The sequence below is a fragment of the Homarus americanus genome, unplaced genomic scaffold (assembly GCF_018991925.1).
Source record: "Homarus americanus isolate GMGI-L3 unplaced genomic scaffold, GMGI_Hamer_2.0 scaffold24260, whole genome shotgun sequence".
Classification (NCBI taxonomy): domain Eukaryota; kingdom Metazoa; phylum Arthropoda; class Malacostraca; order Decapoda; family Nephropidae; genus Homarus; species Homarus americanus.
In genome coordinates, this window is record NW_024721079.1 from 9,013,151 (window position 1) to 9,038,274 (window position 25,124).

Genomic DNA, 25,124 nt, shown 5'->3' on the forward strand with positions numbered 1-25,124 from the left:
TAACAAGAACAGGTAAGGTTACAGTAAGAAGGACAGGTAAGGGTAGAGTAACAAGGACAAGTAAGGTACAGTAACAAGGACAGGTAAGGTACAGTAACAAGAACAGGTAAGGTACAGTAACAAGGACAGGTAAGGGTACAGTAACAAGACAGGTAAGGGTACAGTAACAAGGACAGGTAAGGGTAGAGTAACAAGGACAGGTAAGGGTAGAGTAACAAGGACAGGTAAGGGTACAGTAAGAAGGACAGGTAAGGGTACAGTAAGAAGGACAGGTAAGGGTACAGTAACAAGGACAGGTAAGGGTACAGTAACAAGGACAGGTAAGGGTACAGTAACAAGAACAGGTAAGGGTACAGTAAGAAGGACAGGTAAGGGTACAGTAACAAGGACAGGTAAGGGTACAGTAACAAGAACAGGTAAGGGTACAGTAACAAGGACAGGTAAGGGTACAGTAACAAGGACAGGTAAGGGTACAGTAAGAAGGACAGGTAAGGGTACAGTAACGACAGTATGGCACAGTAACAAGGACAGGTAAGGTATTGTGTAACAAGAACAGGTAAGGTTATTGGTAAGAACAGGTAAGGGTACAGTAACAAGGACAAGTAAGGGTACAGTAACAAGAACAGGTAAGGGTACAGTAACAAGGACAGGTAAGGGTACAGTAACAAGAACAGGTAAGGTTACAGTAAGAAGGACAGGTAAGGGTACAGTAACAACGACAGGTAAGGGTACAGTAACAAGGACAGGTAAGGGTAGAGTAACAAGGACAAGTAAGGGTACAGTAACAAGAACAGGTAAGGGTACAGTAAGAAGGACAGGTAAGGGTACAGTAACAAGAACAGGTAAGGTTACAGTAAGAAGGACCGGTAAGGGTACAGTAACAAGGACAGGTAAGGGTACAGTAAGAAGGACACGCAGGGTACAGTAACAAGGACACGCAGGGTACAGTAACGAGAACAGGTGATGGCAAAATATCTCACCTCACAAAAACAGTAATTTGCTGAGGTAAGTATTGATACAGGTATAAATAACATAGTTCTCTTCGGTAGTCTGTAAGAACATCGTAATGGTAGTCCAAGTGTTCCCTCTATGCATGACAAATCAACATTACTATTTCATTCCAATCAGCTCACTTTTGTCTGATGTTATGTAGACAAAACGATCTGAGGCTCGCTGGCTCGTCGATCTGTGGCCTGGTGGTAGGTGGTGGTAGTGGTGGTGAGTGGTGGTAGTGGTGGTGAGTGGTGGTAGTGGTTGGTGGTGAGTGGTGGTGGGAGTGGGAGGTGGGTGATTGGTTTGGTGGGTGGTGGGGATTGGTGGTGAGTGGTGGTGGTGGTGGTGGTGGTGGGTGGGTAGTGGTGGTAGGTGGGTAGTGTGTGGTGGGTGGGTAGTGGTGGTAGGTGGTAGTGGCTGGTAGGTGGGTGGTTGGTGGTGAGTGGGAGGATGGTGATTGGTTTGGTGGGTGGTGGGATTGGTGGTGAGTGGTGGTGGTGGTGGTGGGTGGGTGGTGGTGGTGGGTGGGGTGAGTGGTGGTGGGGTGGGTGGGTGGTGGTGGTGGGTGGGTGGTGGTGGTGGGTGGGTAGTGGTTGGTGGTGGTTAGTGGTAGTAGCAATGGTGGTAGTAGTGGTGGTGGTGATGGTGGTGGCGGCTATAATTAGTGGTACACAGGGCTACAGGTGGTAGTAGTAGTGGTGGTGGTGGTGTGGTGACAGCGACAAGCCAGCCCAGTACAGGTGTGACCCTCGCCAGGTATGGAGCTCACGCGATACCTGTTACCTGTCTGCCTGACTCTACTTATCCCTGCAGGTAATGTCTCGGGTTCACTCCTCCGGGTAAAAGAAGATAACTATATACATGAAGTAATGGCAGTTTAACATTACTAGATTGAGCTCTTCTCATAAGTTACTGATGATATGTTGGTTGTGTCACTGTTTACATGTGTCTACCTAACCTGGAGATAACAGAGTCTGATACAAACATGTCCTTTGTTGTTGATGGATTATGACAAATGCATGGTAATGATTCTATTCTTTTTTGTATGTTTTTTAATGTTCTCGTAGTTTACAAGTTTTGTCTGTCATGGAGATGGACTTTGGTAGATAGTTGTGTGTATTGTACTACGTTAACATTTATTTATCTGATTTTGATAACTTCTGATATTTTTCTGCACTGATAATTACATTTAATCAGAGGGATTATGTGTGTGATAAGATTTACGTGAGGTTTAAAGGTGAGAATTCTTAAGAAGTCTTGTTTGTGCAGAAGTTGAGGGCGTGGCGCGCACAGAGGCTGTTTCCAGTGACCCTGCAATGGTCGCCGGGACCCTAGGGGCGTCCCCAGTCACCCCCCAGCATCCGCCTCTCCACGCAGAGGCACTGCTCGCTATCCTCAGAACGGCCTTCCAAGACACTCGCTCCCTCAAGGTCCTTCACGATAGCACCATCGCGGCTAAGGACGTTCTTCAGCGTCTCTTACTCGGCGGCATCCCAATGGCCGTGCAGGTCAGAGACATAATCAATTCCCCCCAGGACCCCGGCGACCACCTGGAACACTTCAGGAGGCGAGGAAGCCATAACTCTGACCTGGACATCACCATTTTGTTGTTCCTCGACCAAGACCGCGTCCAAAGTTTCCTGAGAGCGAGGTCGTCTGCCTGGGTGATGGGCCCGCTAGTGTTGGTCAGCCTCCACACGACCCCCTTCACTAGGTAGTGTTGTTAGGTTAGGTTAGGTTATATAAAATAAATTAAGATTAGGTTAGGTTAGGTTAGGTTAGGCTAGGCTAAGTTAGGTTAGGTTGTTGGTTAATGAGGACTAAGGCCATCTAACACGTAATGGTTGAAACATAATCATCACCTCCAACTCATCCTCTAACAGCCAGCAGTTCACGGTATGGGTAGTTGGTGTGTGTGTGGGGGGTGTTTCATCACCCACTTTGAGATATTGAGAACAGTTTCTACAGCCAAGACCGTGTTGTAGTGTCTTATTATTATTATTATTATTATTATTATTATTATTATTATTTTTATTATCGTCATTATTATTATTATTATCATCGTTATTATTATTATTATTATTATTATTATTATTATTATTATTATTATTGTCATTGTTATTTACAAAACCACATACCACAATATACACTTACATGACTCACATTATATAACATGACATATCAATAGTACAACCTACTCTTAATACAGTAATATACATCAAAATACACCAGTAACATTGTATCAACCGCAACCAAGACAAACAGCTGTCATTATCTACACTCCCAGGTACAGCTCCCTCAGGTAACAGCCACTCAGGAGCGGCCATTAAGTAATTACTGGCAGGGGGACAAACTAAATATGTCTCGATATCTATAATTAATCCATCAGTCAGGTGTGTGTGTGTGTGTGTGTGTGTGTGTGTGTGTGTGTGTGTGTGTGTGTGTGTGTGTGTGTGTGTGTAGGTGTGTGTGTAGGTCGTGGTGATAATTGTTGAGTATTTCGTGGTAGAGTTTCATAAAAAGTACATGTAAGTCAATTAATGTATGTATGTGTGTATGTATGTATGTATGTATGTATGTATGTATGTATGTATGCATGTTTATCAACCTCTAAAACATGGAGTTGACAAGGCAGGGTTCTGGCAGGTAATCCATACTGGTAACTCAATATAAATTTTATCTTCCAAGAACTATGCCACCAACTGTATAACACTACATATAAGAAACCACACACACACACACACACACACACACACACACACACACACACACGACCAAATTCCCCAATATATTTCTACTATTTCGGAACCTTGACAATCTCTAACAAACTCAGAGCTGAAATTCCCTCGTGCCCAACTGTCGAGGCGGAGGAATATCTTGATATTCACGTCATAATTTAGTAAATGAACACACTCAACAAACTCACACACGGTACCAATAAACCTGGCCACACGGTACTAACAAACTCTCACACGGTACTAAACAAACTCTACACATTTAAATAATAAAACTCACACACGGTACAATAAACTCACACACGGTACTAACAAACTCACACACGGTACTAACAAAACTCACACGGTACTAACAAACTCACACACGGTACTAACAAACTCACACACGGTACTAACAACCTACCAACAAACCTCACACACGGTACTAACAAACTCACACACGGTACTAACAAACTCACACACGGTACTAACAAACTCACACACGGTACTAACAAACGCACACACGGTACTAACAAACTCACACACGGTACTAACAAACTCACACACGGTACTAACAAACTCACACACGGTACTAACAAACTCACACACGGTACTAACAAACTCACACACGGTACTAACAAACTCACACACGGTACTAACAAACTCACACACGGTACTAACAAACTCACACACGGTACTAACAAACTCACACACGGTACTAACAAACTTACACACGGTACGTACTAACTCACACACGGTACTACCAAACTCACACACGGTACTAACTCACAAACGGTACTAATTAACATAAGGCACGAACAAACTCACAAACGGTACTAAAACTCGCAAACGGTACTAACAAACAAAGTCACAAACAGTAGTAACAAGCTTACAAACGGTACTAACAAACTCACAAACGTTACTAACTCACAAATGGTACTAACAAACCCACAAACAGTACTAACAAACTCACAAACAGTACTAATAAACTCACAAACGTTACTAACTCACAAATGGTACTAACAAACCCACAAACAGTACTAACAAACTCACAAACAGTACTAATAAACTCACAAACGGTATTAACTCACAAATGGTACAAACAAACTCACAAACAGTACTAACAAACTCACAAACAGTACTAACAAACTCACAAACGGTACTAACTCACAAATGGTAATAACAATTTTACACTCGGTACTAACTCACAAATGGTACAAACAAACTCACAAACAGTACTAACAAGCTCACAAACAGTACTAAAAACTTACAAACGGTACTAAGAAACTCACACACGGTACTAACTCACAAACGTTACAACCAAACTCACAAACGGTACTAACTCACAAACGGTACTAACAAACTCACACACGGTAATAAACTCACAAACGGTATTAACTCACAAATGGCACTAACAAATTTACACTCGGTGCTAACTCACTAACAGTACTAACATACAAGCACACAAACAGTACTAAATCACAAACAATACTAAAAAACTTACAAACGGTACTAACACACTCACACACCGTAGTTAGTCAAAACGGCACTAAAACCTCACAAACGGTACTAAAAACTCACAAACAGTACTAACAAACTCATAAACGGAACTAACAAACTCCCACACCGTAGTAACTCAAAACGGTACTAACAAACTCACAAACGGCACTAAAAACTCACAAACAGTACTAACAAACTCATAAATGGTACTAACAATCTCACAAACGGTATTAAAACTTACAAATGGTACTAACTCACCAACGGTTACTAACGAACTCACAAACGGTACGAACTCACAAATAGTACTAACAATTTACAATCGGTACGAACTCACAAACAGTACTACCTCACAAACAGTACTAACACACAAACAGTACTAACTCACAAACAGTACTAACAAACTCACAAACGATACTAACAAACTCACAAATGGCATTAACTCACAAACGGTACTAACAAACTCAAACAATGCTAACAAACTCATAAATGGTAGTAACGCACTCACAAACGATACTTACAAACTCACAAACGGTACTAACTCACAAACAATACCAATAAACTCACAAACGGTAATAACAAACTCACAAACGGTACTAACACATTCACAAACGGCACCAACAAACTCTCAAACGGTACTAAAAACTTACAAACGATACTAACAAGCTTACAAACGGTACTAACTCACTAACGGTTACTAAAAACTCAAAACGGTCATAACAAACTCACAAAAGGTATTAACAAACTCACAATTGGCAATAACAAACTCATAAACAATACTAACACACGGTACTAACTCACCAACGGTTACTAACAAACTCAAAAATGGTACTAACAAACTTACACACGGTACTAACTCACCAACGGTTACTAACAAACTCACAAACGGTACTAACTCAGAAGCGTTACTAACAAACTCACATACCGTAGTAACTCAAAACGGTACTAACAAACTCACAAACGGTACTAACAAATTCACAAACAATACTAACAAACTCACATACTGTACTAACTCAAAACGGCAGTAACAAACTCACAAACGGTACTAACAAATTCACAAATGGTACTTACAAACTCACAAACGGTACTAAAAACTCACTAACGTTACTAACAAACTAATAAATGGTACTAACAAACTCACAAACGGTACTAACAAATTCTAAAACTGTACTAACAAACTCACACGCGGTACAAACGGTACACACATGAACCTACGTACCCGTTACTGTATCCTATCCCTGCTGTAACGCGCTGTACCGTCCCCGTCAGACAGGTGCTGGTGGCGGCAGGAGAGGTGAGTCGTGTGGTACTGCTTTTGCCAACCTTCACCTCAGGGGGTCACCTGCGCTACAACATGGTCACCTACTTCCCGTACAACCCCGTGGGCGCCAGGTACCGTACGAAGGTGAGTAAGTTATTATGGAACCTATGTTATTATTGAAAAGTGGCAAGAGTTATTTGTTTTGTTTTTGGTTCCTTCCAAGATGGCGGCAAGGGACAGCTGATCGTGAAATGTAAACACTGAAGGGGATTTCCCGAGCTATTTTATTACCACACCAAACACTCCGCTATGTTTATGTGAAGAAAGTAAACATTAATAAGGATAGCTGTAAATATGTTTCGTTGTGTTTACTGCCACGGACGGCAGGTAAAACTGTTTCATCTTTTCACTGTTACGGACAGCTGTAAAAATGCTTCATCTTATCTTTTCACTGCTACGGACACTTGTAAAAATGTGTCATTTTTTCACTGCTACGGACAGCTATAAAAAACGCTTCACCAGTAAGAGCTGTAAAATAAACTGTTCGCTGTGTTGGCTGCTATGGACGGGTGTGATGTTGCTGTTAAGATATGTAAATGGCTGTAAACTTTTCACCTCAGATAATCCCGATAAAATTAACATAGATATTTGGATACTTGGTGGTGTTGCTGTTGGTGTCTACTGTTGTTCCTGTTTACTGTTGTTCTTGATTACCGTTGCACTTGCCTTTCGTTTATTGTACTGTTGTTTTTTCTTATCTAACAGTATTACCTCTTTTTCTCTCTCTCTCTCCACCATTCCCTCCTTCCACTCCTCTTCCTCACCCTCCCTTTTCTCTCTCCCCCCCTTTATTTTACCATTCCATCTATCTCCCCCCCTCTCCCTCCCTCCCGTTTCTCTCCCCCCTCTCCCTCCCTCCCTTCTCTCCCAAGATTAAATTAACACTGACATAACAAAAACCAGGGGAATTACATTACAATTACTATACTAAAAACCTTAGGTAATATATACACACCTGAACTTAAGACAATATACAGGTAAGTGAATCTCTCCCAAACAAAATACTACCTGGGCTAATTATTCTCAACTCAAGGTAACTTAGGTAAATTGTTTTAGCCTTCAAAGCTAGAATAAGTTTAAGATCAAAGATAAGTATATATTGGGCTGATGACTCGTGTGTGTGTGTGTGTGTGTGTGTCGTTCCTTTGTTACGGTGTAGCTGAGTGTGTTTGTATAATGATGGGTGTGTACTGATTATATCTGCTGCCTCTGTTTGTTTGTTTGTCTGTGTCTGTCTGTCTGTGTGTGTCTCTTTCTTTGCCTGTCTGTGTATGTCTCTTTCTTTGCCTGTCTGTGTGTGTGTGTGTGTCTCTCTCTGCCTATCTGTGTGTGTCTATCTGTGTGTGTGTGTGTGTGTGTGTGTGTGTGTGTGTGTGTGTGTGTGTCTGTGTGTGTGTGTGTGTGTGTCTGTCTGTGTGTCTGTGTGTGTGTGTCTGTGTGTGTCTGTCTGTGTGTGTGTGTGTGTCTGTCTGTCTGTGTGTGTGTGTGTGTGTGTGTGTATGTGTGTGTGTGTGTGTGTGTGTGTGTGTGTGTGTGTCTGTCTGTGTGTGTGTGTCTGTGTGTGTGTCTGTGTGTGTGTGTGTGTGTCTGTCTGTCTGTGTGTGTGTGTGTGTGTGTGTGTATGTGTGTGTGTGTGTGTGTGTGTCTGTGTGTGTCTGTCTGTGTGTGTGTGTGTGTGTCTGTCTGTCTGTGTGTGTGTGTGTGTGTGTGTGTATGTGTGTGTGTGTGTGTGTGTGTGTCTGTGTGTGTGTCTGTGTGTGTCTGTCTGTGTGTGTGTCTGTCTGTCTGTGTGTCTGTGTGTGTGTGTGTGTGTCTGTCTGTCTGTGTGTCTCTGTCTGCCTGTCTACTTGATTATCCTTTATTCTCTCTACCTGTCTGTGTCTCAGTCTCTGTCCTTTTAACCAATCTTTTTTTTCTATTCACTCTTTTGTCCTCTTCCTTGCAGTCATATATAACTATAAGTTGCCATACATAACCACAAGTTGCCATATATAGTCATAATTTACCACACAACAGCAATTCGCCATATATAGTCAAAAGTTGCCATATATAGTCATAATTTACCACACAACAACAATTCGCCATATATAGTTAAAAGTTGCCATACAAACAAACAATGCCATATATACAGTATAGACAAAAATATCCATACATAGACAAAAGCTACCATGGATAACCAAAAGCTGCAATATATAACCACAAGTTGCCATACAGACAAAAACTGCCATATATAGCTACAAGTTGACATACAGAGACAAAAACTGTCATACATATATATAGTATAGACCAAAAATTACCATACATGGACAAAAGTTGCCAAAGATAACCAAAAATTGCAATACATAACCAAAAGTTGCCATAGTAAAAAAAAATTCATATATAGACAAAACTTGCTATAGATAACCAAAAAAACTGCAATACATAACCTTAAGTTTCCACACATAGCCAAAAAATGCCATATATAGCCACACGTTGCCATAAATCACGGAGACTCAAGCGTATTTAAGCTGTAGGATTGAGAAGGAACCAAAGAAGAACACAGAGAGGGTGATGGATGTGACCCTGTGTAGTGTAGGGAAACCTGAGGCCCCTTATGTAACAGTGGCCCCTAGTCTACCCTCCCTCCCCCTCCCCCCTTCTTGGTTTACCTCTTGGTTTAATTCGTAGTTAACTTTTTGGTTTAATTCGTGGTTTACTTCTTGGTATAAAATGTGGTTGCATTGGGTTGGGTTAGGTTAAGTTGGGTTAGGTTAGGTTGGGTTAGGTTAGGTTGGGTTAGGTTAGGTAAGCACTAACATCACCTTCCTCCTTCTACACAACCAACACTATTGCCTCATTCTCCCTACTTTACGGCCACTTTCCTCTGATTCCCTTTATTACATTCTCTTCATCTGTATTCCACAAGTAGCAGCCAATGTTTGTTTTTACCTCCTGTTACGTGACTCTCGCTATTATTAACCAGTATTTTGTATTATTTTCTACCTTTCTCTGCGGTTTTCTTTCGTTTGTATTCAGATGAGGGTTACGTTTTGTGTCCCATTTTCTGTGATACTTTTGTTGTTGTGGTGGTGAATTTTTGTGTGTATAGCTTGTGTGTGTTGGTATACCTGTAGTGGTGTAGTCTTGATGGTGAAGAGACTTCTTGTAGCAACACACGGTAACTGGGTGCCTCGTGGGCCCAGGCTAGACCAGCAGGGGATATCGGAACTGCAGTGGGCCCCAGAAGGACGGCGTTTGGGCCCACTGGCATGTGGATACGCCCTGGTGCCTACCAACCATTGCCCCGCTGCCTTGCAGATTAACTTTGGTAGGTATAAGGCTACGGGAGTAAACCCCGAATGAAAAATCTACGGCGGAGCCCCGCATCAGGCAGACATGCTTACATACCTCCAATAACACCCCAACGGTGGTATAGGCAGAAAAGGTGACCAACATGGGAACCCAACGACTACACCGATGGACGAAGGCAATGCACGATGGACAGGCCGTTTTGGATGCCCACCAAATCTCCTCGCCATTGTGGGGCAACTCCACGATGGCATGAACGGCAGTGTCCTGCACAATGGTACCCAGTCTGAGTTCTTCCCCATCCAAACGGGGTAAAACAAGGATGTGTACTGGCACCAACTCTCTTTTCCATTTTCTTGGCTGCCTTCCTTACTCGTGCCAGTGCCAATTTAGCCGGCAGGGTGGCCATCGAGCACCGGATGAAAGGTCTTTTCAACATAAGACGACTCCAGGCAGGAACAAAGGTGTCGGCAGCTTCCATTACTGAACTTCAGTATGCAGACGACCTCACCCTTGTCACTCACACTGAACGCAAACTACAGGAGAGCCTACACAGATGAGTATGCACACTTCGGCCTTGAGGTGAATGTACATAAGACTTAGATTCTCTTTCAGCCTGCCACTGGTTCAGCCATACATCCACCATCCATCCAGTTTAACAGGAGTACCCTCTCTAATGTTACACTTTCGGTATCTCGGCTTCCATCTGTCCACTACCAGGGGCCAGATTAGCATGGAAATACTCTAGTTTGGTATATCAATATATTTCTATACGATCATCCTCCTTTATTCCCTCTATCCTTCTTATCATTCCATCATCGTTGCTTCTTCCTCTTCTTTTTCTTCTTCGTACTTACTTCTTCTGTTTTCTTCTAATTGGTTTCTTCCTTCTTCTTGTTTACCCTTTCTTGTTTCTTTGTATTTTTCTTCCCCTTTATCTTTATTTTTCTTCTTGTTGTTTATCCTTATCTTCTTCCTGACAGCTGGTTCTTCTTCTTTCTTCTTGTTTTATAGATTTTTCTTTTCCTTCAAGTTTTCTTCTTAAATTTTCTTCTCGTTTTCTTTATCTTGTTTTTCCTCTTTTCTTCTAATTTGCTTGTTTTTCCTTCTTATTTTGTTCCTTATCCTTCTTATTTTGTTCTTTTTCTTTCTTAATTTGCTCTTTTCCTTTTTATTTTGTTCCTTTTCCCTCTAATTTTGTTCTTTTTCCTTCTTATTTTGTTCTTTTCCTTCTTATTTTGTTCTTTCTCCTTCCTATTTTGTTCTTTTTCCTTTTGTTTTTTCCTTATTTTGTTCTTTTTCCTTCTTATTTTGTTCTTTTTCCTCCTTATCTTATTAGTTTTCCTTCTTATTTTGTTAATTTTCCTTCTTATTTTGTTCTTTTTCTTCGCGTTTTTTTCTTTTTCCTCTTGTTTTCTTCTGTATCTCCTCTACCATTGTCTTCCTCCCAACAGCTGGTGGAGAGAGAGACGTTAACAAGACACCAGCTGTTTCTCGAGCGTTTTCCGGACTTCCACGGCCAGCTGTTCCATCTAGCCAGCTGGATTGACGACTTTCCATATCTCTTCTACGATAATGGTGGGTGATGGTGGCTGTCCGTGTCCTTGTTTTGTGGATGTCCGTTCTTGTGTCGGTTGTCTCTGATGTCCGTTGTCTATTGAATCTTCCGCCCGTGTCCGTGTTTTGTGGATGTCCGTTCTTGTGTCGGTTGTATTTTCGTCCGTGTCCGTGTTTTGTGGATGTCCGTTCTCCGTTCTTGTATCTGTTGGATGTTGTATCTACCATCCATGTCCGTGATGGTTAATTTTTCCGCCCATGTTCTTTTTTTCTTGTCTGCCTGTCTGTCTGTCTGTATCCGTCCTTCCGTTCTGGTCTGTCCTTGCATTCTTGACTGTCCATCCGTCCTTTCTTCTGTCCGTGTCTATGTACTTTATTCAATCCGTGTCTGTCCGTACAATCTGTATATGTTCCTTCCCGTCCGTATCATATCCATCCATCTTCCCGTCCGTATCCTATCCGCCCTTCTTCCCGTCCGTATCATATCCATCCTTCTTCCCGTCCGTATCATATCCGTCCTTCTTCCCGTCCGTATCATATCTCATCCTTCTTCCGTCCGTCCGTATCATATCCATCCTTCTTCCCGTCTGTATCATATCCGTCCTTCTTCCCGTCCGTATCATATCCATCCTTCTTCCCGTCCGTATCATATCCATCCTTCTTCCCGTCTGTATCATATCCGTCCTTCTTCCCGTCCGTATCATACTCATCCTTCTTCCCGTCCGTATCATATCCATCCTTCTTCCCGTCCGTATCATATCCGTCCTTCCCGTCCGTACTGAAAGTCAATCCAGCACACGCAATCTGACAACTCACCTGTCTAATTAGCACCGTAACTTCCAACCCTCACCTGAGCTAATAATAATAATAAAACTGTTAACTTCCCCAATGGTACTTTTACGTCATGTATTCCAAGAGAAATTTACGACTATTATAATTTTTTTAAGGTAGAGAAAGTTAGTAATTTTTTCCTACCTTCTCTACCACAACACCTGTCAGTGAGGGAGATTCTATCTGTGGGTACGAAATGAGAGAGAGAGAGAGAGAGAGAGAGAGAGAGGATATAATAAGAGCGGAAAGAAAGAGATAAGAACAACACAGAGAGAGAGAGAGAGAGAGAGAGAGAGAGAGAGAGAGAGAGAGAGAAGAGTATTATTATGTATAAGAGCGAAAAGAAAGAGATAAGAACAAAAGAGAGAGAAGAGAGAGAGAGAGAGAGAGATAAATAAGAAAAACACAAACTAAAACAAAACACAAACGAGAATAAAACAAGAAAAACAAATTAACTCCTTCAAAACAATATCACATCATCATCGTCAACCCACAACACACATAAACCAATTTTTTTTTATACAACTCGACCTTAAACCACTGCGTAGAATAAACTAGTAAAAAATTTTCTCTCTACATCAACACCATAATAGTTTCAGTTTAAAATTTAACCAGAAGCGAATGAGAATTGTGGTGGTGATATTATATGAAATTAAAAGCAGCGAGACGCATTATCCTCGTGTTAATTCTCTCTCCGGTGAACACGTATATTTATAATTTCTTTTAAACTTCTGTATGTTGTAGTTTTTGTCGTACTCAAGTCGTAATTATTGTAATAGTTTTAAGCTACAGTATTTTTGTAATATTAGTTACGTATTGATGTACTAAACACTTTAATACTTTATAAATTACAGTAGTTTGTGATACTGGACATTTTTGTATTCAGTATATCGTAAAACGGATAAGGCAATGAATCGGGTATATTGTGTTAACTTAAAATAAAGGAATATACGGTCGTTCATACGTGTTCTTAAGCACTTAAAGGTATATACATATTTACATTAATCTTGTAATTAACCTGCAACATAAGGTATAGATTCTTTGATATGTTAATTACATCTTTAAATAGTATGTGAATGTTAATATTTTGTCCATAATGTAACCTATAATAATGTTAACATGTTAAAAATAATATATATACGGTGTCCTGATGTAGTGTGTCGCGCCCTGCAGAGAAGAAGGTGGTGGGTATTGGCCAGGCGATGCTTCAGGAGATAGCTAGTCGCCTCAACTTCACCTACCACCTGCAGGAGATCCCACCTGACGAGTACTGGGGGGAGCTGATTAACGGCACCTGGGTCGGGATGCTGGGGCAGGTGGTGAGGAAGGAGAAAGATTTTATCATCAATGGCATGGCGGTGGTGCTCGACAGATACCAGGCAGCTGACTTTAGTGTTCCCTACTTCAGCGACTCCTACAGTATTACCCTGAAGGTGTGTGTGTGTGTGTGTGTGTGTGTGCTGAAGAACAGGACAGACAACTTTAATCTGTGAAGCTGAATAACACACAAGTGGTATACATACACGAGAAATTGGACTGAATATGAATTTGGGTAAATACTCAATGAATAGACACGAAGAGAAAATACTGTGAAAAAAATACAATGCAAGAATATTTACAACTGGTAAATATATCGTTTAGGGAAAAGAGGGCTATTTATAAGTACAGGGTATAGCATAAGTTGATTTGCAGAGAATGTGTATATGTGTGTGTTAGTAAAGCGATTTATGCGTCACCCTGCATGCATGGAGGAATGTAAGTGGAGAAAACGGATTGATTTAAGGCTCTGGTGAACGCATGGTTGATGTTCGTGTGCTAAGAGATCATAACAGAGAACAAGAGAGAACAACAGAGAACCAACGAGAAGAAACAAATATAGAGTGATATTAAAAGACAAATACTGCATGTGTTTAAATATGTGGTGTCTAATCGAGATATGTTGGCAGGTATGGGGACAACCACATCATGTTGGCAATGCTATTTTATCATTGTTCCAACCATTATACCTTTATCTTTCTCTTTATTATACTTCTCAGGGTTAATTATCTCCTGTTGTTTCGTCTCTATCCACCCCACCCCACCTCACCACCCCTCCCACAAGTCCAATGATTCTCTCACTTCTCTCCCCACACAGGTCCCCCCACCCTTTCCACGCTGGCGGTCTGTGGTGTATCCGTTCGGTGTGTGGGTGTGGGCGGGAGTGTTGGCTGCCTTAGTGATGCTCTCTCTTATATTCCACCTCCTCGTCCGGGCTGACTCCTCGCCCATCTACAACAACAGTCAGTATCTTCCTTCTCTTTCTTGTGTGTGTGTGTGTGTGTGTGTGTGTGTGTTTTAATTAAGTAATATAACAACCACGTAAGCAACAAATTCTAACTAAATTAAACTACGAAACACAATTACAAACTTTTTTCGCACTTCTTATATTTCCCCAATCTAACCAACAGTGTAAATCCATACTTAGTTATTATCTAAATAACATCATGAAGAACAAAACACTCACTGAAAAGAACATCCAATGAACACTGAAACACAATTCGATGGATATAAGAACAACCAAAACATCAACACGAGTCACCTTCTCAACCCAACAACGAGGAAATTCCAGGGATGGACGTGTTGTCGACGATGGTATGGCTCTCCAGGACACTCCTCCGACAGTCAGTGCCAAGAGTGCCAGAGGTGATGGGGTGCCGAGCCTTCCTGGCCTGTTGGTGGCTCTCAGCTCTCGTGCTCTCCACCTCCTATATGGGCAAGCTGATAGCCTTCCTCACCGTGCCCACACAAACACGGAGGATAGACACTCTAGAGGAACTGGCTGCCGCCCAGGTCAAGTGAGTTATCCAGTTCAAGTGAGTTATCCAGGTCAAGTGAGTTATCCAGGTCAAGTGAGTTATCCAGGTCAAGTGAGTTATCCAGGTCAAGTGAGTTATCCAGGTCAAGTGAGTTAGTTATCCAAGTCAAGTGAGTTATCCAGATCAAGTGAGTGAGTTATCCAGGTCAAGTGAGTTAGTTATCCAAGTCAAGTGGGATAACCAGGTCAAGTGAGTGAGTTATCCAGGTCAAGTGAGTTAGTTATCCAGGTCAAGTGGGTTATCAAGGTCAAGTGAGTTATCCAGGTCAAGTGAATTAGTTACCCAGGTCAAGTGAGTGAGTTATCCAGGTTCGGTTAGTTATCCAGGTCAAGTGGGTTATCCAAGTAAAGTGGGTTATCCAGGTCAAGTGATTTATTCAGGTCAAGTAAAGAGTCATCCAGGTCAAGTGGTCAAGTGAGTTTTCCAGGTCAAGTGAATTAGTTACCCAGGTCAAGTTAGTTAGTTATCCAGGTCAAGTGAGTTATCCAGGTCAAGTGAGTGAGTTATCCAGGTCAAGTGAGTTAGTTATCCAGGTCAAGTGGGATAACCAAGTCAAGTGAGTTATCCAGGTTAAGTACTTATCCAGGTCAAGTGAGTGAGTTATCCAGGTTAGGTTAGTTATCCAGGTCAAGTGTGTTATCCAAGTCAAGTGGGTTATCCAAGTCAAATGAGTCATCCAGGTCAAGTGAACTAGTTACCCAGGTCAAGTGAGTTATCCAGGTTTAGTTAGTTATCCAGGTCAAGTGGGTTATCCAAGTCAAGTGGGTCATCCAGGTCAAGTGATTTATTCAGGTCAAGTGAACTAGTTATCCAAGTCAAATGAGTTATCCAGGTCACGTGAGTTATCCAGGTCAAGTGAATTGTTTCCAAGTTAAGTGAGTTATGCAGGTCAAGTATCTCCTCAGCATCCAAGAAAAATAACATCCTGCTACTCGCCAACTCGCCCCAACTTCGCCCATTCACTCGCCCAAAACCATTTCCTCCTCTCTTGTAAAAATTCGCCAAGTTTGCTGGAGTGCCATTTATGCTAATTAGCTAACAGGGAACTAATTAGCATACATGTCTTACGCAGAACCTTTTCATACATTATTTTGCTTCTATTTATGTACCAACTCTCGAAGTATTGTTAGTTTTTAATTATAAAAATTATTAATAAGTCTAAAATATGTTTCCCAGGTAATAATTAATGACACCTGTATATGTAATTAACCAGTCATCGACAATATTTGCATTGAAGACATTTTACCTGTATTTTATTATTATTGTAAAAAAAAATACAGAAAAAATATGGACATTATAATTCTTGTTTCTTATTGGCAGTTTTTCTAAGGAATATATTGACTTGTTAGAAATAAGTTGTTTACGTTTAGAAAGGTCATACGAAAGGTCAAAGTTCACCCTTCTGTTGGTATGGATGAGATCAAAGGTCAGAATCAAAAGGCCACAAGGCACACTCCAGACCTCACCCACCCTCTATCCTCACTACTACCATCAGCTGAAGAAGTCTGCTGGATGAGTTATGTGCATGTGAAGTTTTCTTTTAGCGTGGGATAAATCGCCTTGGGGTCATAGGGTCAGGTCACAGGGGGATTACGCGTCATTGAGGCAACTTACAGCCATTGAGACAAACTTTGGTGTTCGTTTCCCTCCCCCAGTTGGTCACTTTTTCTGCAGAAAGAATGTTAAGCTTTACTAAGTTCTTGCAATGACCTGACCTGACCTAGGGTAACGTAATTCAAGCCAACCTAAAATAATCTAACCCAATCCAACCTAGCTAACCTAATCAACTTAACTCAACCTAACCTAACCCCGTCTGACCTGACTTGACCTAATCTACCGTAACCTAATCTATTGTAAGAAAACCTAACGTAACCTAACTAACTCTTCTAACCTAACCTTACCTAACCTGACTTAATCTAACCTAAGCTAACCTAATTCAACCTAACCTAATCTAACCCAACCCAAACTAAGCAAACCTAACCCAACTGAACTGACCTGATCTGACCTGACCTAACCCAACGTAACTCAAACTAACCGAACCTAAGATAATCTAAGCTAAACCAACTGACCTGACCTGACCCGACCCGACCCAACCCAACCCAACCCAGTCAGCCACTCGACCTCACACACATTAAAGCCAAGTTACCATGGCAAGATAGTCGATAAAACTACACTTTTGGAGTTCTTTTCTGCTCACGTGTTCGCTGGCAGAAATCTTTAAACTGCCCTGAAGCAAAATTTCCGAGGGATGTAATGGCCCCAGAATGTGAGTTTTGTTCAATGGTCGACGGTGTAGATGTCGTCTATATTTTTCTTACTGTCGTATTTCTTGGATTTTCTTGGTGGTGGAAATGTTTTCGTTTCATGAGTCAAAAGTTGTCGTTTATTTTTAGTTTAATGAAGATTTTGTGAGGAATAATCTAAACCTAACCTATCTTCACCTAACCTAACCTCATCCACCAGAAACAACACATACTCGCCAGGTTAGGTTAGGTTAGGTTATAAGCTCACCTAATAACCTCATCTGATCGTCAGGATACATATGTTGGACTACGGTAACTTCCTGCCTGGTTACCTGTGGTCATCTAAGGAACCTGTACTACGGAGGCTGGGGAACAAGTTGTCGCTTTTACCGGACTACGACCAGGTTCTGCAGGCCTTCGATAGCGGGGCCGGGGTGCTGGAGGCTACTGAATACTCCCAGTTTCTGTTTATCACTCGGAGTAGGAGCAAGACTTCCTACGCCGTCGAGGAGAAGCTGTATCCGAACTACGTGGGCTGGGCGTTCCAGAAGGGCGCTCCTTATAAATACATCTTTGACAGGTAAGATCTTTTGTGTGGTCGGAGGGTGGGGGGGTGTCGGGGAGGAGGGGATGTTTGTGTGGAGGGGAAGGGGTGTTTGTGTGAAGGGGTGTGAGGAGGAAGGTGTGTTGTGTGAGGGAGGAAGGGGTGTGTTTGTGTGGTGGAGTAAGGGGTGGGGGTGTGTGTGTGGGAGGAGGAGGGGTGTTTGTGTGGGGGAAGGAAGGGGTGTGTGGGTGGGGGAAGGAAGGGGTGGTGTGTGTGGAGGGAGGAGGGGGGTGTTTGTGTGGGGAAGGAAGGTGTGTGGAGGGAGAAGGAAGGTGGTTGTGTGAGGGGGAAGGAAGGGTGTTTGTGTGGGGGAAGGAAGGGTGTGTTTGTGGGTGAGTGGGGAAGGAAGGGGTGTTTGTGGGGGAAGGAAGGGTGTTTGTGTGGGGGAATTGTGTGGGGGAAGGAAGGGGTGGGGGGAAGGAAGGGGTGTTTGTGTGGGGGGAAGGAAGGGTGTGTGTGGGGGAAGGAAGTGTGTGTGGGGGGAAGGAAGGGTGTGTGTGGGGGGGGAAGAAGGGTGTGTGGGGGAAGGAAGGGGTGTCAGAAGGTGGTGGGGGGAAGGAAGGTGTTGTGTGTGGGGAAGGGGGAAGGGGTGTTTGTGGGGGAAGGAAGGGGTGTGTGTGTGGGGGGAAGGAAGGGGTGTTTGTGAGGGGGGAAGGGTGTTTGTGTGAAGGGGGGAAGGAGTGTTTGTGTGTGGGGGGGGGAAGGAAGGGGTGTGTGTGTGAGGGGGGAAGGGGTGTTTGTGTGTGGGGGAAGGAAGGGTGTGTTTGTGTGTATGTGGGGATTGAGTGTATGATGGTGTTTTTGTGTGTGCAGAGGTTGATTGAACGTGCGTGTTGGGTGCTTACATGCGTGTGTTGGGTGTTTGTATGTGCGTATGTTGTTTTTTGTGTGGGGGGAGGTATATCGTAAGTGTGTGCATGTGTGTGTACGTGTGCATGTGGAGTAACAATCAGAAGCATTAAGACTTTACCTCTTCTTTAACTCCACCACAGTAATCACATTAACAACCACAATACACACAAGTTATATTACAATTATTACCCAACGCTTATTTTCAATTAATATTCAAATTACTAACAAACTACTACTACTCTTTTCTCGTTATACATCAACATAAAATTGCCTATTACGACTACATTTTTTCCTATTATGACCATATTTTTTCCTATTCCGTTTTTAGTTACATGGAAGATAAAATATATATAAAAGTTATTATTTTTTTTTACAACAGACGAGTTAAATTGTCCGTCAAAATAGGAGAAAAAAGCTTTGTGTGTTGTGAGTGTTGGGTGGTCAGGTGGGGGAGGGGGAGGGGAGTACAGCAACAGCAGGATGGGGTGTTTTGATCCATTTGAGTTAATTTTTTTTATAGGAATAATAACAACAACCGTACCACCACCACCAACAACAACAACAATATCGATACTCCCACTAACATAACAACAACGCCACCACCATCATCACCACCACCACCACCACCATCACCATCATCATCACCACCACCACCACCACCGCCACCACCATCACCATTACCATCACCACCACCACCAACAACAACAACCTCATCACCAACTACAAAACCATAACAAATAAATCTCAAAACTTTACAACACCGCCGGGTACAGTGTGATAAGTAAAGGAAATAAGACAGTGTTGACAATATTCACCACACCAACAGCTGCCTCAAAAGGGTCTAATTGGAATGTCCTGCCGTCTTGTGCCGCCATTCACCACGAACGTCTTGCCAATTTCTCAACTTTTTCTTCTCAAGCGTGACGACTATCTGGAGAATTTTCTTCATCTGGTGATCGAAATGTTCAGCTTTTAAGAGAGTCTCAGCTCCTTTTAAGAGAGTCTCAGCTCCTTTTAAGAGAGTCTCAGCTCCTTTTAAAAGAGTCTCAGCTTCCTTAAGTAACTCACAGCTCCCTTAAGTAACTGTCACATCACATCTTGTTCACGGAATTGACGAAGACTTGATATGAAAGGTGTGTTTTTTCTTACAGGGTTCAAAGAGACTTAACCTTACATTTAAATACATAGATTCGTTTTCTGTTTGTAAGACGAAGATGTGATACAACCTTAAAGAAAACCTGAAACTCTCGGAAGGAGGAGCGGGAGAAGAGGGAGGAGGAAGAGGAGAAGAAGAAATATTTACTGAAGAATATATTACCTTATCGGGAATGCGTCTACCCAGTGACAAATATGACCAATAAGATTTTTTATATGAATATTTATTTTACTTATAAATATTTCTACTGACAGTTAATTAATGTACGAATATTAACACAACCAGGTAATTTATTGCACCAAAATTAACTCTAAGACAGGTAGGTAATTAGGAGGAGTATTACCACTGATATTGACCCTCGTATTGATCACAAATATTACTACTGGAGGTAAATATTACAAAGTAAATATTACAGAAAAAGTTAATAAGCATTTTTTGATACCTGAAGACATCAAAGGTAAGGCGGACAGGTGTGTGTGTGTGTGTGTGTGTTGAGGATAACTTACAGCCCAGGTAATGTTCATTGAATGTTGTGGCATTGAAGCTTTTTGTATTTGATATCGAAAGAGAGTATATATGTATGTATGTATGTATGTATGTGTGTGTGTATGTATGTATGTATGTATGTATGTATGTATGCATGTATGTATGTATGTATGTGTGAATACTTACATGCATCCATGTATGAATGTATGAATGTTTGAATGTATGTGTGTATAGATGCAAGCATATAGAGTATATATGAATGTTTGCATGCATATGTTACTGTATGTATGTATGCATGTATGTATGTATGTATGTGTGAATACTTACATGCATCCATGTATGAATGTATGAATGTTTGAATGTATGTGTGTATAGATGCAAGCATATAGAGTATATATGAATGTTTGCATGCATATGTTACTGTATGTATGTATGTACGACCCAAAAATAACGATACTGACCCTATAACTCGGGAATCAGGAGTGGGAGGGGAGGGACAAACAGACGGTTATCGAACATGTTCTAACCTATCACAGTGTAACAAGGCTCAACTCGATCGCTTCCCTCAGTACAATCTCGTTAAACTTAAGAAATCCGCGACGGAAGCTTTTCAGTTATTGACTGAGGCCTACAGTGAAGATTGCATGTCTCGTGCACGCGTTTTTGAATGGCACAAACGATTTTCGGAAGGCAGAGAAACCGTGAAAGATGATGACCGCCCAGGCCGTCCGCACACAGCAGTTACCGATGACAACATTGAAAAAGTACAAGATATGATAAAAAAAAACATAGGTTGGGTGTTCGAGCAATAGCTGAGCAAGTTAATTTAGACAGAAAGTGTTCGACGCATTCTAACGGAAGAATTGAACTTGACAAAGGTTTGTGCAAAAATGGTTCCAAAAACGCTGTCAGATGAACAGTGCGCCAGCCCACAATGCTTTGTCTGTGAAGCATTTTTTAGCCAATAAAAGCATCACTGTGCTTGAGCACCACCCTATTCACCAGACCTGGCTCCCTGCGACTTCTACCTCTTCCCAAAGATCACGTCCGTGCTCAAAGGAACCAATTTCTTGTCAGTAGAAGAGGTGAAAGCAAAAACGACGGAGCTCCTCAACAGCCTTACAGAACATGATCTGCGGAATTGCTTTAAACTGTGGCAGCATCGTATGCAGCTGTGTGTCAACTCAGAAGGAAACTACTTTGAAGGAGATCACAACTGATTTTCTTAATTTGGTAAATAAAAAGAGTTACAGCATCAGTCTCGTTTTTGTGCGTCGGACCTCGTATGTATGTCTGCATGTATGTAAGAATATCTACATGTATGTATGAATGCCAGCATAACCTAAATGTCTGCACGTGCACTGTATATGAATAACAGCATGTATATATGAAAACCAGCCAGTGTGTAGGACTGTAGTGTTGACTATTGACCCACATAATTCACTCTACTACCCGGCCTCCTCCTCCTTCTTCTCCTCACAATATACAGTTGTTGTGAGGCTGAAGCGGTACAATGACCCCCCCTCTCCCCCCCCAATGTATCAACCCCTGGGGGAAATACAGAAAAATACATCATATAAAACCAAAGAAAAGATGCATAAAATACACAAAAACAAAAACACCACAAAATACAGATAAACATAAAACAAAACCAGAACAAAAACACCGATCAACTTCAACACACACACACACACACACACACACACACACACACACACACACACACACGAGTTGGATGCACAGCCAAAATATTTTCACGGTCGGTATGAAAAAAATCTCGATTTGTGGGAATTTCTTTTATATATATTTTTGTGGTCTAGATATTTTTTGTTATATTATATTGTAATTTTGGCACGTGACTGGCATTAGTATATCAGTCCGGGGAGTGTAGCTATAGCGCCCAAAGTTTAAAACATTTATTACATTTTTGGGGATAAACTATTGGCTATATTTTTAGATAAACTATTGGCTATATTTTTAAATAAACTATTGGCTATATTTTTAGATAAACTATCGGCTATATTTTTAAATAAACTATTGGCTATATTTTTAGATAAACTATTGACTATATTTTTAGATAACTATTGGCTATACTTTTAGATAAACTATTGGCTATACTTTTAGATAAACTATTGACTATATTTTTAAATAAACTATTGGCTCTATTTTTAAATAAACTAATTGGCTATATTTTTCATAATGACTTATGAAATATATTACCGTATATTAAGTACAGTATATATTCTCACTGGTTTAAGGATTATACTATTGATTTTACTTGTCACAAATAATTTTTCTGGGTATATATTATTTACTATATTATTCACTATGATTTTTTTATATATACTCCAGGTTTGTTTGTCTTGTTTGTATTATTTATATTGTTACTTTGCTTTTTAGTTCTTGTTTATTTTGTTTATTTTGTTTTGTTTTTTTAGTTCTTGTTTATTTTGTTTATTTTTTATTTTGTTTGTTTTGTTTTTTTAGTTCTTGTTTATTTTGTTTATTTTTTATTTTGTTATTATGTTTTTGTTTATTTGGTTTATTTTGTTTATAGTATAATTATTTGCATTGTTTAACGTATTTATTTTGTCTGTGTTTCTCGTCAGTGTGTACATTGATATTTATTTTTAATGATGTAAACCATTAGTTCTCCTGTGATAGATAACGAGGTGATTAAGATAGATTGATTGTTAGCTTATTGGTGCTGTTTGTGTGTGTGTGTGCCTCCCAACAGAACCTTAACCACTATCTCTCAGCGCCCCTGACATAACTTTAACCACTCTCCTCCAACGCTCCCGACAGAACCTTAACTACTCTCCTCCAACGCTCCCGACAGAACCTTAACCACTATTTTTCAACGCCCCCGACAGAACCTTAACCACTATCTCTCAGCGTCCCCCGACAGAACCTTAACCACTATCTCTCAGCGCCCCCGACAGAACTTTAACCACTCTCCTCCAACGCTCCCGACAGAACCTTAACCACTATCTCTCAACGCCTCCTAACAGAACCTTAACCACTATCTCTCAACGCCACCCGACAGGTACTTAAACGCCATGTCTCAGTCGGGCTTGGTGATGCAGTGGCGACGCTCCATCATCGAAGACTTCCGACGGTCTACAGGAGACAAGCAGAGGTCGGCGACGAAGGGGATGCTACAGGTGGAGGAGGAGGAGAAGCAGGTCCTTGAGCCTTTAACCCTGGAGAACATACAGGGAGCCTTCATAGTGCTGGCATTCGGTAGTGTGTTGGCCTTGTTGGTGCTGGTAATAGAGGTGGTGGTGATGTACTGTGGCTAGTGTGTGTGTGTGAGAGAGAGAGAGAGAGAGAGAGAGAGAGAGAGAGAGAGAGAGAGTATGATGACTCCAAATCAACAACACTCGTCTCAACCATCTACTAATCACATCGGCTGTCGTGTAGCACAGTCGTCACCCAAGAGGTTTCCTGCACACCTGTAATTGATGTCACCACCTGCTGTAGTGGGATTCAAACACACCTGTAACTCGTATGTGCTTGGAAACCCCATTATGTACACGGATGAGCCTATAGAGTATGTCTAAGCGAATATCGATGTCACTTGTCAAATAATAATAAAAGTAAAAAAATAATAAAGCAAATTGAATAACACTGCGTCTTCTTACTGTCCATCTAAGTGCTGAGAGAGAGAGAGAGAGAGAGTCATTAACACACAATAATCTAGGGTCATCATCCTCTACACGTCACCTTCACTCCCTAAATTTAGGCTTCTTCAATAATAACTCCTGACCTTTGACCTTTCATAATGAGGTCACCACCAAAAATATCTAGGGGTCCTAAAATACTAATGTCCTAATATATACTATTGAAAACATATTTGCGTGAGTAATAATAATAATAATAATAATAATAATTAACGGTTTATTAAGATAACATGGCAGCCCGAAGGCTGGAAATATACAATGAACAGAGGTGATAGGTTACATATGGTGGAAGCGGGGAGTGGGTCACTTGATTGACAAAAGATTTTAATACAAGAATTAAGAAACATAGAGTCAACATATAGATTAACTATAGATCTGGTACTGTGGGAGCTGGTCTTGTAAACATTCTTGTGACCTGATATTGGCGCCACTGTCTGGATGGCCGTCGTACCTGGGTGCTAAGCCGCTACCTCACTACAGCTACTGATGTTTAGCACATCCACCACGTGGTCCGGGTAGGTCCTTCAGCTCACACAGGGTGTTGGAGATGGTTCTTGTTCCTCATGTGATCTAGTTAGGAATTCATAGTTCCTCACCTGGGTGGAGTAGGGAGTCCTCATTTCTCTCCTAATGTAGTTTGGAGTCTTTCTTAGCTTCTCATCCAGTGTTGGTGGTGGTGAGTGTACCGCGGACTGGGTGTGTCTGGTCCGCGTCAGGTCAACATTGACCGCACTGATTGTCACTCACAGTTGTTTCTTTCCTTCAAGTTGAAATTGTCACTTTTGTATATCACTCGTGAGTTGATCATCAATCTTTGCACTGTACTGTTGGTGGGAGAATGTTGATAAATCCTGATTCTCTTTCAGCTTGCCCCTGGTTCAGCCACATCTCCACCATCCATCCATCTTAACAGTACTACCCTCTCTAATGCTACCCACTTTCGGTATCTCGGCTCCCACCTGTCCACCACCGATGCCATCGATGAAGAAATTCAGCATCTGAACAGATGTGCATCTCAAGCCTTTGGCAGACTCCGAAACGGTG

The 25,124-nt window shown here is 41.5% G+C and overlaps 1 protein-coding gene across 1 annotated transcript; it reads left to right on the plus strand.

Annotated features, from left to right (window-relative positions):
* The first annotated feature begins 1,705 nt into the window (after positions 1-1,705).
* On the plus strand, positions 1,706-24,025 carry LOC121861538 (glutamate receptor ionotropic, delta-2-like). Its single transcript, XM_042359385.1, has 9 exons — positions 1,706-1,806; positions 2,263-2,707; positions 6,474-6,609; positions 11,268-11,391; positions 13,375-13,634; positions 14,336-14,480; positions 14,810-15,035; positions 17,592-17,879; positions 23,444-24,025. Exons 1-9 carry the CDS (start codon positions 1,752-1,754, stop codon positions 23,697-23,699), a joined length of 1,935 nt encoding a protein of 644 aa, XP_042215319.1. The 5' UTR covers positions 1,706-1,751; the 3' UTR covers positions 23,700-24,025.
* Positions 24,026-25,124: the final 1,099 nt, after the last annotated feature.